Raw genomic sequence first — 14877 nt, 5'->3', positions numbered from 1 at the left:
CAAGGCCCTGGTGGAGACCCCCAAAATCACACGCTATACACAGATGTACAGCACCCCCATTAATACACAGCCCAAAGTGATGCTGACACACACATACAGTCCCCCACAATAACACTGCCACGTGTGTAGACACGTCACCCACAAGGGCTCGGACATCCAGGGATACTGCCCATTGAAAGGCTGCCACACAGAGAAATGGAGCCACCAACGAAGGCGGCTACAACATAGACACCGCCTTTCACATAACACTGACACACAGAAGTGGGTGTTCACCCACAGAATGTCACTCAAGGTAACAACGACAAACACAGATCCCTAAAGCCCACCAGTCAGGCACACACAGACTCCGACTCCATTGTTCACAGTACCTGGGACACACAGACATCCATGTGTCCTCCCGAGCAAGTTCACACCTGCACACTCACAGTTACCCACAGTCACCCCCCAACCCTGCCCCCCCCCCCCCCCACACACACACGGTACAAAGCCTGCAGAAACACATCTGACAGCAGGTCACACAAGGTCATCTTTTTTATTTTTATTTTTATTTACTTATTTATTTATGTAGAGATGGAGTCTCTCTCAGCTGCCCAGGTTGGAATGCCGTGGCACGATCTCCTGGCAAGCAATTCTCTTGCCTTAGCCTCCTGAGTAGCTGGGATTACAGGCGTGTACCACCACACCCGGCTAATTTTTGTATTTTTAGTAGAGACAGGGTTTTACCATGTTGGCCAGGCTGGTCTTGAACTCCTGACCTCAGGGGATCCGCCCACCTCAGCCTCCCAAAGTGCTGGGATTACAGGTGTGAGCCATCGCGCCTGGCCACCGTTTTTTATTTTATTTTTTTTGAGACAGGGTCTCACTCTGCTGCCTAGGCTGGAGTGCAGTGGCGCGATCTAGGCTCACTGCAATCTAGGCCCACCTCCTGGGCTTAAGCACCCCTCCCACCTCAGCTTCCTGAGTAGCTGGGAGTACAGGTGTGCACCACTACACCTGGATGATTTTTGTATTTTTTGTAGAGATGGAGTTTTGCCGGTTGCCCAGGCTCGTCTCGAACTCGTGAGCTCTAGCTGTCCCCCGACCTTGGCCTCCCAGAGCGCTGAGCCACCATGCCTGGCCCAAATTTTTGTTTGTTTGTTTTGTTTTTTGAGACAGGGTTTGGCTCTGTCACCCAGGCTGGAGTTCAGTGGCACGATCATAGCTCTCACTGCAGCCTCAAACTCTCAGGCTCAAGCGATCCTCCCTTCTTAGTCTCCCGTGTAGCGGGTCTCAGTAGTCTTGACATATACACATACAGACCACCCCTGGCCAAGAACACAACTGCACACATGGACACACAGTTGTCCACAGTAAAATGGATCCTCCTAGCCACCCACAATGACACTGTCACCCACAAAGACATATGAGCACGAACCCAGTGGTTTTATGCCCATCGTCACCTACCCTGAGGCTTGTTTAGGCACTCGGACACCTGCACATCTACAATAATACTGACATACACACAGACACAATTAACACACGCACACATACTGGCATGCACAGACTCATGGGGAAATGACACACGGGCAGGGAGAAATCCCCAGAAACCCAATACTCATTGTTTTTTTTTTTTTTTTTTTTTTTTGGAGACGGAGTCTTGCTTTGTCACCCAGGCTGGAGTGCAGTGGCACGATCTCGGCTCACTGCAATCTCCACCTCCCAGGTTCAAGCGATTCTCCTGCCTCAGCCTCCAGTAGCTGGGATTACAGGTGCCCGCTACCACGCCCGGCTAATTTTTGTATTTTTAGTAGAGATGGGGTTTCACCATGTTGTCCAGGCTGGTCTTGATCTCCTGACCTCAGGTGATTCCGCCCACCTCGGCCTCCCAAAATGTTGGGATTACAGGCGTAAGCCACTGCACCTGGCCCCAGTACTCATTTATCGAGCATCTGTTATGTACCCAGCACTGTTCTAGCACTGGGGATGCAGCTGTGAACAAGAGGGAAATCTGAAAGAGGACAGTGGTTCACGCCTGTAATCTCAGCACTTTGGGAGGCCTAGGTGGCAGGATCACTTGAGACCAGGAGTTAAAAAAAAAAAAATTAGCTGCGCGTGGTGGTGTGTGCCTACAGTCCCAGGTACTAGGGAGACTGAGGCGGGAGGATCGCTGGAGCCCAGGAGTTTGAGGCTGCAGTGAGCTATGATGGCACCACTGCACTCTAGCCTGGGTGACAGCGAGACCTAGTCTCAAAAAAAAAAAAAAAAAAAAAAAAAAAAAGAGTGAAATCCCTGTCCTCCCACACCTGACATTTTAGTGGGGAATGGGATGGGGGGACACCATGACTGGATGATACAGACTCTAGTCACTCATAGTGACACCAGCAGACATCAGACACCTACGCACACTGGCTCACACGTCGACCTGGAATTATGCACAATTAGCATGATATACACCCACAGGAACGCTGACATCCACACACAAACAGAAGCCGACAGGAACTCACACACTCACGCACACACACACACAACTGGTGGTGAGACAGCCACCTGCTATAGCACACTCCCACCTGGACTTACAGACACCCACAGAACCCCCCAAAATAGCTCAGCAAAGTAGCTTGGACCTGAAGCCCCTATTTATAGACCCATAGAAATATCCTGTAAGATTTCTTGAGGCGGAGCCCGCCCTGACCCAGACCAGGGTCACCCAGCACCATAAGCCTCAGTAGAAGTGTCTGAATTTCCCTTATTTAAAAACATTCTTTTTACATTTATTTTTTGTAGAGATGAGGTCTCCCTGCGTTGCCTAGGCTGATCTCGAACTCCAGGGCTCTAGTGATCTTCCTGCCTCGGCCTCCCAAAGCGCTGGGACTACGGGCGTTGGAGCCACTGCGCCCGGCCTGAATTTTCCTTCAACTTGGCCCCTCCATAGTCCCAAGTCCCAATCCTGGAGAAGCCAGAGCCTCCTCGCCTTCCCCAGCCCTGGCCTCACATCTGGCAGGCCTGGGAAGGAAGCTGGGCTCCTAGCCCACCCACCGCCCATGGGCTGGGTGGGACAGAGGAGCCTCTTGTCTGAGGACCCCTGGCATGAAAGACTCCCGCAGCTGGAAAGGAAGTGGGGGAGACGGCCTGCGGAGGGCGGGACCTGAGAGAGCCCACGTAGGTATCACTGAAATGAGGCACCCTTGCTTGCCAGTCTAGACAGCCTGGGCCATCACCGTAACCCCGCGGAGACCCCCAGAGGGCTCTTCGTGTGGCTGGAACCCCCATAGTGGGCTCTTTGTCTGCCAGGTCCTGACCACCTCCTCCCCCGTGTCCGCCTTCCAGGCCCAAGTACACACACACGCACACACAGTTACATACAACAAACAGACACACAGGAGGATATATATAGGAACTCATGCGGGGAACATACATAGATACACCCCCAACCCCCACGCACCAAAGCTCAGGGTTCGGGATCGAGAGGAGACAGCCTGTCACCTCCCACCCTGAGGGACTTCAAAGTCAAGACTTCAAGAATCACGGGCAGGACACACGGACCACCAGACACCCCTGGGAACTTGGAGACGCTGACCTTCTAGCCACGCCCACCTTGTTCTTCAACTTCTTTCTTTTTTTTTTTTTTGAGACAAGGCCTGGGCTAGAGTGCAGTGGAGTGACTGTGTCTCACTCACTGCAGCCTTGACTTCTCTGGCTTCTGTGATCCTCCCATCTCAGCCTCCCACATAGCTGGGACTACAGGTGCGCACCACCACGCCCACCTAAGTTTTTGTATTTTTAGTTGAGCCAGGGTTTCACCATGTTGCTCAGGCTGGTCTTGAACTCCTGGGCTCAGGCAATCTTCCTGCTTTGGCCTCCCAAAGCAGTGGGATGACGGGCATGAGCCACCGTGCCCAGCCTTGTTCTTCACGGTAGAGCTGCCTCCATCCATCCATCCGTCCATCACTTGCTCATCTGCCTCTGCTAGGACCTCTCACCTCTGACTCTGATCCCCCTGACCTGCGCCAGCTGCCCTGTACCTTGCTGGTGCTAAGTGTGGGGGTGGGGGGCAGGGCCCTGGGATAGTGTGGCTTTTTTTTTTTTAGTTTTTGAGACAGAGTCTCACTCTTGTCACTCAGGCTGTAGTGCAGTGGCTCAATCTCGGTACACTGCAAACTCTGCCTCCCGGGTTCAAGCAATTCTCGTGCCTCAGCCTCCCAAGTAGCTGGGACTACAGGTGTGCACCACCATGCCTGGCTACTTTTTTTTTCTTTCTTTTTTTTTATTTTTATTTTTAGTAGAGATGGGGTTTCACAATGTTGGCTAGGCTGGTCTCGAACTCCTGACCTCAAGTGATCTGCTCATGTTGGCCTCCCAAAGTGCTGGGATTACAGGCATGAGCCACCATGCCCAGCCAATAACGTGGCTTTTAGAGGGCCATCCCCCACACCCCACTTATCCCCAGCTCCCCTGGCCAGAAAGACCCTTCCAGCTGCACTGGGGCCAGGTGAGGGGTCCCAGGAACCCTGCACCAAGGCTCAGGGTCACAAGCGGGAGGAGACAGTTTGTCACCTCCCACTCTGAGGGACTTCAAAGTCAGACCAGCAGACAGCTGCAGTGAGACAAGTGGACTCCCACAGGGGATAGGAGGGGACAGGCACCACAGTCGCCAGTCACAGACAGGGGAGATGGGGAGTAAACAGCTAGACACACATACAGGCAGATTCAGACAGTTCAAGGCAGGTGCACGGGCCGGGCCGAAGACCCAGACCGATAACAGATGTGTGAGGGGCCTAGTCCAACCCAGACAGATGACCCTGGGACGACCAAGAGACAGGTGGATCCAGACGGACATGGAGGGCCAGAAGCCTGCACCGACCACAGGCAAAGAAGGGAGATAGTCAGACCCAGGGTTGGGGCTGCCAGCCTCCTGTCGCCCCAGTTCCAGCTTCCTGGCCTTCAAGACCAGACCCCTCCTCCACCATGGTTTTGTGTCTTATCTTAGGGAGAAACCTTATAGGGAACAACCTCATTGGCAGTTCAAGGCCAGAGCCCTCAGAGGGAGGAGTGGGAGGCAGAGAGGACACACAGGAAGTGTCTGGGGAACCCCCTCCAACATAGCCAGAATGTCTCCTGCCTGATGACCCCCCACCCCCAACATTACAGCTGTTCACAGTCATCGAGAAGAAAGTCGGGGGGGAAGAGGTGGCTCACACCTATAATCCCAGAACTTTGGGAGGCCCAGGAGTTCGCGACCAGCCTGGGCAACATAATGAGACCTCATCTCTACAGAATTTTTTGGTTTGCATTTGTTTTAAACTAGCCAGGCCAGGCACCTGTGATCCCAGCTACTCGGGAGGCTAAGGTGGAAAGACTGGTTGAGCCTGGGAGGTCGAGGCTGCAGTGAGCTGTGATTGCGCCATTGCACTCCAGCCTGGGCGACAGAGCAAGACTCCGTCTCAAAACAAAACAAAAGAGAGAGAATAAAGATTTTTCTTTTTTAAAGAAATGGGGACCAGCTGGGTGCAGTGGCTCATGCCTATAATCCCAGCACTTTGGGAGGCCCAGGAGTTGGAGACCAACCTGGCCAACATGGTGAAACCTTGTCTCTACTAAAAATACAAAAATGAGCCAGGCATAGTGGCAGGTGCCTGTAGTCCCAGCTACTCGGGGGAGCTGAGACAGGAGAACTGCTTGAACCCGGGAGGTGGAGATTATGGTGGGCGGATATGGGGCCACTGCACTTCAGCCTGGGCGACAGAAAAAAAAAAAAGCCTGGGCCATCACCGGGTGACCCCGCGGAGATCCCCAGAGGGCTCTTAGTGTCGCTGGAACCCCCATAATGGGCTCTTTGTCTGCCAGGTCCTGACCACCTCCTCCCTCATGTCCCCCTTCCAGCCCCCCCCCCAAAAAAAAGAGAGGAGAGATGGCGGTCTCACTGTGTTTTCCAGGCTAGCCTCAACTTCTGGGCTCCAGCCATCCTCCTGCCTCCCAACTAGCTGGGGCTACAGGCAAGAACCAAGCTTTTGAGGAACCTTGAGAGTTCTGGACTAACAGCCACTCACTTTCCCCCTCCGCAAAATGGGTATATCCTACTCATGGCATGATGTAGTGTTATTATCATCAGTAATGTAATTATTAATACCTGTGCTCCCAACTCACTCTCCTTCCCAAGTCCTAGGCGGTCTCCTACTTAGAATGATGATCCACAAGGCAGGGGACCGGCCACCTCCCTCGGAAGGGCCTGGACACCTGGGGGTGGGGGTGGCGATGGCGGATACAGAGGAGCCGATCAGGGGCCCCCCCGCACTCCATAGCCCGAATGGGAGGGCCTGCTGGACGCGGCGGATGAGCTGCGAGAGAGGGCGCCCCACTCCAGCTCCAGACAGAGGGGTGGGAACGTGACCCTGACCCGGGGCGGGCGAGAGGGCGGGCTCTGGGGGAAGGGCTCTAGAAGGTGTCGGAGGGCGGGGTGCGGTTCAGGAGGGCGAGTTAGCCGGGTTGGGGCTCTGAGGGGCCTTACGAAGTTCGGTTTGGGGGCATGCCCGGTCGGGGCGGACCTTAGTCGGGGGCTGGGCTTCGCGGGGGGCAGGACGCAGTCCCGGGGCGTCTGTAGAGCAGGCTTTTGTGGAGGGCTCTAAGGGGGCGGGTCCTAGGGGAGCTGGGCTCTTTGAGGACCGGCTTAGGGCCTTGGGGCGTGGGCTCCGTGGGAGTCTATATGGGCGGGTTTTAGAGGGAGCGTGTCCTGGGGAACAGGTCTAAAGCGACGGGGCTCCAAGGGGCAGTGCCTGGGGTGGGGCCTTGGCTGGTGCCTCCAGACTGTGGGTGGGGCTCTCGGGGGCGCGGCCGGGGGACTGGGCCGGGTCCTGTCGCCAAGACCGTGAGGGGTGTGGTGGGGGAGTGGTTCACACAGCTCGACACACTTGGGGGTCCCTAATCCGCCTTGGGGTTGTGCCAGGTGGTTATTTTGGGCCTCAGTATTACCCTCGGTGAAATGTCAGGGGCCAGGAAATTACTTATTTTTTGCAACAATGGGGTCTCACCCTGTCACCCAGGCGGGAATATAGTAGCGCGATCACGGCCCACTGCAGCCTCGAACTCATGGGGTCCAAGCGATCTTCCCATCTCAGCCTCCTAAATAGCTGAGACTACAGGCTCACTACACCACACCCAGCTAATTTTTTTGTAGGGACAGGAATCTCGCTATGTTGCCCAGTCTGGTCTCCATCTCCTGGGCTCAAAAGATCCTCCCGCCTCAGCCTCTCAAAATACTGGAATTACAGGCATGAGCCGCAGCACTCGGCCATGCCTAGGAAATCTGAATGCAGCTTCCTAGGCCGTCCACAGACCCAGGTCGGGGGCGAAGGCTCTCTTGCCCATCCTGGTCACTGTTTGGCTTGCGGGGCTATGGGATAGGGGTGCGTAGCTGCAGGCCTGGGGGCACCCGGGGGCGGGGGGTGGTCGCCGAACTCTGTGCGATCACTGGAGGAAGGGACTGGGGGTCATTTGAAGGATGAGGAAATGGACAGGGGGCGCCGCATCCCCTTTTGAGACCCAAGGGGCAGCCCCCACGGGGCTGCGCTGACTCCCGAAGTGCCCGAGTTCAGATGCTGTGCGCACGCGCACGCGCACGCGGGGCGAGCGGCGCCCTCTCTGATCCTCCTGCCTCTCCCCTGTCTAGTGGGGACCCCATTGCACTTGCAAAGTGGAGAGACCTGACGAACCCCCACCCCCAAGTGCCCTACTCCCGCTGTTGTGATTCCTAAACCATCGTGCCCGGAACTCAGTGAAGCTCCCAGAACGTATTACATTGTATTAAAATGGTTTGTTTATCTTCACGTTGCATCAATGCCCTCGGGCCCAGGATCCTTGGTTGCCAGACTTCCCGGGGCCATTTGGAATGCCTCCTCCACCTCGGACTAGCAGTGGCCTTTTGCCTCAGTCTCCCCAGTTGACAAAGGGGGGGTAATCTGCAGCTCCAGGACTACTTTGTGAATTACTTAGGGAGCCGGCTTGAGGCCAGCACTCCCGGGCACTGCTACATCTCCATTCCCATAGCAAAGGCTACATTTTATTTACTATCATTTATATTTGCCTTGTGTTTTTCCCAGATCTAGGTGCAAACAGTTGGCACCTGAAAAGCAGTTGTTGATTTCATGAGAGTCAAGGGGTCCCTTACTCCCTCCTCCTCTCCCCCTACACCCTCTCTGGTTCGCTGCCACCTACCCCACCCCCGACTCCAGGTCCCGGAGAATTTGCCAAGGGTTTGGGGGAACATTCAACCTGTCGGTGAGTTTGGGCAGCTCAGGCAAACCATCGACCGTTGAGTGGACCCTGAGACCTGGACTTGCCATCCTCCTTCCGGTGACTCTAACCTTCCAGATCTAGGGGGGCCAGGGGAGCCCCCAATCCAGCCTGGGCACGTCCCCTCCCCTAGGCCACAGCCAAGGTCACAATCAACATTCATTGTTGTCGGTGGGTTGTGAGGACCGAGGCCAGACCCACCGGGGGATGAATGTCACTGTGGCTGGGCCAGACACGGCTTAAGGGGAATGGGGACTGGGGACAGGACCCCCCCACCCCCAAAGTTACTCAGCCTGTTTTTTGCCCTGACCCCAGCCACTCCTCTTTGGAGAGGAGAGCCGGTGTCTGGGATCTGGATGGACTCTGGCTGGATTTGGGACTAAATATTAGCGGGTTGGGGGTAAACAGGCTGGGGCAGGGCAGCTAAACTCCCCTCTTCTTATTATTATTTATTATTATTTTTTAAGACAGTCTCACTCTGTTACCCAGGCTGGAGTGCAGTGGCCCAATCCTGGCTCACTGCAACCTCTGCCTCTAGGGTTTGAGTGATTCTCTGGCCTCTGCCTCCCAAGTAGCTGGGATTACAGCCATCTGCCACCACGGCAGGCTAATTTTTGTATTTTTAGTAGAGACGAGATTTCACTGTGTCGGCCAGGCTGGTCTCAAACTCCTGACCTCAAGTAATCCTCCCACTTCAGCCTCCCAAGGTGCTGGGATTACAGGCATGAGCCACTTTGCCTGGCCTAAAATCCCTTTCTGAAACGTGGGTGGTAAGTTCTGCTCCATGGGGTGCCCCATAGTTTTGTTTTTTTAAATTAGAGACAGGATCTCGCTCTTGTCACCCAGGCTGGAGTGCAATGGTGTGATCTTAGCTCACTGCAGCCTCTAATAACTGGGGTCAAGTGTTGATCCTCCCGCCTCAGCCTCCCCAGTAGCCGGGACCACTGGCACGTACCCCCACACCCAGCTTATTTCGAAAAAGTGTTTTTGTAGGAGCGGGGTCTCAAAACGTTACCCAGGCTGGTCTCCAGCTCCTGGGTTCAAGCAATCCTCCCTTGGCCTCTCAAAAATGAGCTGCAGTGCTTAGTCAATAAAAGTTTCTTCAATGAATGGATGGGTGGATGAGGTGTGTAAGCAGCACAGCCTCTCTCCTCTGTGTCCAAGTCCTGAGCACCCCCTACCCTCCTGAGATCTCATCTGGGGGAGGACAGCTGAGATCTCATCTGGGGGAGGACACTGAAGAGCTGTAGGTACTAGAGGTCCCTTCCTAAGATCCTGACCTGCTATCCCCCACCTCCCGACTCCAGAGGATTCCTTCTCACCCCTCTGCAGCCCCAGCCAGGAAGGGGCTCCCTCGCCAGCACCTAGCCTCAGGGGGCCCCGGTAACTAGAAAAAGGAGGCAGATCTGGTGCTTTTTGTTGTTGTTTTGTTTTGAGACAAGAGCCTTACTCTGTCACCCAGGCTGGAGTGCAGTGGCTCATCTTGGCTCACTGCAACCTCTCCCTCCTGGGTTCAAGCAGTTCTCCTGCCTCAGCTTCCTGATTAGCTGGGATCACAGGCGCCTGCCACCATGCCCAGCTAATTTTTTTTTTTTTTTTTTTTTTTTTGTATTTTTAGTAGAGACGGGGTTTCACCATGTTAGCCAGGCTGGCCTCGAACTCCTGACCTCACGTGATGCGCCCCCTTCTTGGCCTCCCAAAGTTTTGGGATTACAGGCATGAGCCACCACGCCCGGCCTGGTGCGTGTCTTTATAAATAACTGGATGGGCAGGTGGCTTCACACCTCAGTTTGCTCATCCATTAAATGGGGGTTCCACCAAGACAACCGATGTGAAAACTCTTGGAGGGAGACCAGAGCTTGGGGGGTGGGGCATGATCCTTCCCCCTACCCCGCCAACCAGCCCATGAGCCTGGGACCACCACACTCCTTTCAGAGACAGCTGGAGCATCAGCAACCTACCCCCTGGACGCACACACAAAGAGCCCAGGGGCACCTGGCCACTCCTCCGCCCAGGGGAAGGAAGAAAAAGTTATAAAGAAGTTACTAAGTTAACTTCTTTAAGTTACTGGTAACTGTTAGTCTTTGAGGGTGGGGTTTCCAACCCCTTCTGCCTATCCTCCAGTGGGGCTGGAGGGCTAAGGACTCCAAAAGGAGGGGAGTCAGGGTAGCCCCCCAATTTCCTGGAGATGTGTACACGGGGGTGTGGTACACATCGCTGGGTGCCCCCCCCCCGACACCCTGTGTCCTGCAGTCCCCCAGCACCGCCAGAGGCCATGCAGCCTCTTGGGAAGTGCCTTAGTGGGGCACCCAGCCCCCCTGTGACAACAAGGAACCTCCCACAGCCTGCTCCTCCCCCTTCACACCCCCTTGGAGGTAAAAGGAGGGTCGGCCAGCCCAGACTCCCAGGCTCCAGAGAGAGGAAGGAAGGGGCAGCAGAGAAGGTTCAGAAAGAGGGAGCTTGCGCCAGGCAGGGTTACTGGTCTCTGTGACTTCCTCCACCTGGCACATGCTGCCCAGCTATGGGGACCTTTGACCTGTGGACAGATTACCTGGGTTTGGCACGCCTGGTTAGGGCTCTCAGTGGGAAAGAGGGGCCTGAGACCAGGCTGAGCCCCCAGCCAGAGCCAGAGCCAGTGCTGGAACCAGTGTCAGCGCCGGAGTCAGTGTCAGTGCCGGAGTCAGTATCAGTGCCGGAGTCGGTCCCAGTGCCAGAATCCAAGGATCAGAAGCGCAGCCTGGAGTCCTCGCCAGCTCCCGAACGCCTGTGCTCTTTCTGCAAACACAACGGGGAGTCCCGGGCCATCTACCAGTCCCACGTGCTGAAGGACGAGGCCGGCAGGGTGCTGTGTCCCATCCTGCGGGACTACGTGTGTCCCCAGTGCGGTGCCACGCGTGAGCGTGCCCACACCCGACGCTTCTGCCCGCTTACTGGCCAGGGCTACACCTCCGTCTACAGCCACACCACCCGAAACTCGGCAGGCAAGAAGCTGGTCCGTCCTGACAAGGCGAAGACGCAGGACACAGGCCACCGACGAGGAGGAGGAGGAGCAGGTGCCTGCACAGGTGGCTGGGGGGACCTGTCCCAGGGTAATGGCTGAGCCCCTTTGTGAAGTAAGATTAGCCCCAGTACCCACCTCCAAGGGTTAGGGGAAGACCTTAGAGAGAGCTTAGAACAGCAGTTTATTTTATTTACTTACTTGTTTATCTTGAGACAGTCTCTTTCTGTTGAACAGGCTGGAGTGCAGTGGTGCCATCTTAGCTCACTGCAATCTCCATCTCCTGGATTCAAGTGATTCTCCTGCCTCAACCTCCTGAGTAGCTGGGAGTATAGGCGGGCGCCACTTTGCCTAATTGCCACCATGCCCAGCTAAATTTTGTATTTTTAGTAGAGATGGGGTTTCACCATGTTGGCCAGGCTGGTCTCGAACTCCTGACCTGAAGATCCGCCCGCCTCGGCCTCCCAAACTGCTGAGATTACAGGCGTGAGCACCACACTGAGCCAGTTTATTTGATTTATGTCTTTATTTATGTTGAGACAGAGTCTCTTTCTGTCACCCAGGCTGGACTGCAGTAGCACGATCTTGGCTCACTGCAACCTCGCCTCCTGGGTTCAAGCGATTCTTCTGCCTCAGTCTCCCAAGTAGCTGGAATTACAGGCCTGCACCACTACACCTGGCTTCCCCCCCTGCCTCCCCACCGGTAGAAACAGGGTCTTACTATGTTTCCCAGGCCGGTGTCGAACACGGCTTAGGTGATCCTCCTGCCTAGGCCTCCCAAAATGCTAGGATTACAGGCCTGAGCCACCATGCCTGGCCCCAGTGAGGTTTTATTTATTTATTTATTTATTTATTTAATATTGTTTTTCCGAGATGGAGTCTTGCTCTGTCACCCAGGCTAGAGAGTGCAGTGGCGCGATCTTGGCTCATTGCAACCTCTGCCTCCTGGGTTCAAGCAATTCTTTTGCCTCAGCCTCCTGAATAGCTGGAATTAGAGGCGCCCACCACTGCACCCGGCTAATTTTTGTATTTTTAGTACAGAACGGGCTTTCACCATCTTGGCCAGACTGAGTCTCAAACTCCTGACCTGGAGATTCACCTGCCTCGGCCTCCCAAAGTGCTGCGATTACAGGCATGAGCCACCGTGCCTGGCCCCCAGTGAGGTTTTAAAAGAGAAATTCGTTCTAGCAACTTAAATTGGCTTTGAGGAAGTCAGCTAACAGAGGAGGGGCCAGTCTGACTAGGTGTGTTTGGACACTGCCTCCCCCACCAGACTGTGAGATCTGGAGGATAGTGACTGGGAGAGGACCACCCCTCCCATCCACTCTCAGACAGCTTTGCAGTGAACATTTGTTAAAGTCATGAAAGGGTCAGATGTGGTGGCTCACACCTGTAATCCCAAGACTTTGGGAGGCCAAGGCAGGAGGATCGCTTGAGTCCAAGAGTTTGAGACCAGCCTGAGGCAACATGGTGAAACCCCATGTCTACAAAAAATTAGCCGGACATGGTAGTATGTGCCTGTAGTCCCAGCTACTTGGGAGGCTGACCAGGGAGGATCGCTTGGGTCCAGGGGGCAGAGGCTGCAGTGAGCTGAGATGGTGCCACTGCACTGCAGCCTGGGCAACACAGCAAGACGCTGTCTTTTTTTTTTTTTTTTGAGGCAGAGTCTCGCTCTGTTGCCCAGGCTGGAGTGCAGTGGCCAGATCTCAGCTCACTGCAAGCTCCGCCTTCCGGGTTCACGCCATTCTCCTGCCTCAGCCTCCCGAGTAGCTGGGACTACAGGCGCCCGCCATCACGCCCGGCTAGTTTTTTGTATTTTTTAGTGGAGACGGGGTTTCACCGTGTTAACCAGGATGGTCTCGATCTCTTGACCTCGTGATCCGCCCGTCTCGGCCTCCCAAAGTGCTGGGATTACAGGCTTGAGCCACCGCGCCCGGCCGACGCTGTCTTAAAAAAAAAAAAAAAAAAAAAAAAAAAGCGCTGAGGGCGGTGGCTCACGCCTGTAAACCCAGTACTTGGGGAAGCTGAAGCAGGTGGATCACCTGAGGTCAGCAATTCAAGACCAGCCTGGCCAACATGGTGAAACCCCGTCTCTACTAAAAATACAAAAAATTAATGGCGTGGTGGCGTGCGCCTGTAATCCCTGCTACTCGGGGGGCTGAGACAGGAGAATTGCTAGAACCCGGGAGGTGGAAGTCGCAGTGAGCTGAGATCACGTTACTGCACTCCAGTCTGGGCGACAGAGTGAGACTCCCTCTCAAAAAAGAAAAAAAGCGTGAAAGACTGCCTCCAGGAGACGATAGTGTTCCCTGTGAGGTTTGATGCTGTCCCACTGGGAGACGCTGGAGGCTAAAGGGACACAGGGAAGATGGTGTCCTGCCGCCAGCCTTTATGATTAACAACTTCTGGGAGTAACAGATCCGGGGACCCCCCCCTGCCAGAGCTCGGCGGCCACGAGAGGGCACCACGGTCGCAGAATCGGAACTCCGGCGCTTTGTCTCGGGCTCTGGGTCCCAGCGGGGCCGCCCGGCGGAGTCAGAGACGTCACGGGGTCGCTGTCCGGAGCAGCCACTGGGTGGCGCCAGAGGCCCAGCAGCCCCGGAGGCCGAGTCCGTGGGCAACTCGGGGAGCACTGAGTCATCGTGGCCTGTGATTAAGCATTTCTCTCCCTCCCCCCTCCGCTAGGTTTCAGAGGTGCCGGGAAGTCTGAGCCTTCGCCCTCCTGCTCTCCCTCCATGTCCACCTAAGAGGCCGCTTACACCTGGGCAAGGGCACCCGGGCTCAGCTGGATTTCCAGGAAGACCCACCCTGTGAGGACCACTCCCACTCCCAGACCCTCCCCCCAGCCCGAGAGTGAGCCCTGGGGATGGCCTGGGGTTGGCGAGGCAACAGCTGAAATCGCCCGTCTTTGGGGACCCTGCCCTTTGTGCCATCTGCCATCTCCCCAGAGCTGGGCATCCAGTCAGCACTCAATAAATGCTTATGAATGGATCAACAACAGACAAGGCCTGGTCTTGGGGCAAGGTGCAGTGTGAACATTGCTGGGAGTCCTGTACCTAGATCTCCCTTTCCTCCTCTTTGAGTTTCAGCACTGCGGGGCGCTGGGGTGAGCTGCTTTGTGCGGAGAAGCACGAGTGCTTCCTTGGGGTAGCTGAGGGGTTCCGGCACCTTGAAGCCAGATGGACATCTTGAGACCCTTTCTGTGGACATTTGGTCTTTCAGTCACCCCCTGCACTGACATGCAAGATGGGTGGACTCCTCCCATCCCACCCCCAGCTCCGTACTGGAGATGGGGGCTTCATTTGAGGAAGAAATTGACGGACAACTAGATGGAGCCCCCCACATCCTCCTCACTAAGGAAGGTGAATGGTTGTGTCACCATGGATGCCCCAGTGACAAGCCAGGCAGTTTAGAGCAAGGGAGGGACATTTAGGGGGCAGGGAATGGGACCATGTCCTGGGGGATTGGGTAGGGATGGTAGCCTAGGTGGGCTTGGGCAGGAGCAGAAAAATGGGGCCGTTCTGGCAGGGTGGGGGGAATGCATGTGGGGGAATCCCCACGCCCCTGCCTGCCTCCTCCACCTCCAGATCTTGTCCTGTTGAGGCGACAGGTGG

General features: G+C 55.5%; 1 protein-coding gene across 2 annotated transcripts; it reads left to right on the top strand.

The window, feature by feature from the left end:
- Nucleotides 1-7407: 7407 nt before the first annotated feature.
- On the top strand, nucleotides 7408-14254 carry NANOS3 (nanos C2HC-type zinc finger 3). 2 transcript variants are annotated; one of them, XM_073016875.1, is made up of 2 exons: nucleotides 7408-11330; nucleotides 13949-14254. In XM_073016875.1, exons 1-2 carry the CDS (start codon nucleotides 10787-10789, stop codon nucleotides 14008-14010), a joined length of 606 nt encoding a protein of 201 aa, XP_072872976.1. In that variant the 5' UTR covers nucleotides 7408-10786; the 3' UTR covers nucleotides 14011-14254. The 2 variants fall into 2 exon arrangements, with proteins under 2 accessions (XP_072872976.1, XP_007993678.1); XM_007995487.3 differs by having other exon boundaries at nucleotides 7410-11318.
- Nucleotides 14255-14877: the final 623 nt, after the last annotated feature.

The sequence above is a fragment of the Chlorocebus sabaeus genome, chromosome 6 (assembly GCF_047675955.1).
Source record: "Chlorocebus sabaeus isolate Y175 chromosome 6, mChlSab1.0.hap1, whole genome shotgun sequence".
In the NCBI taxonomy this organism is placed as follows: domain Eukaryota; kingdom Metazoa; phylum Chordata; class Mammalia; order Primates; family Cercopithecidae; genus Chlorocebus; species Chlorocebus sabaeus.
This window is presented reverse-complemented; position numbering and strand designations above follow the sequence as displayed.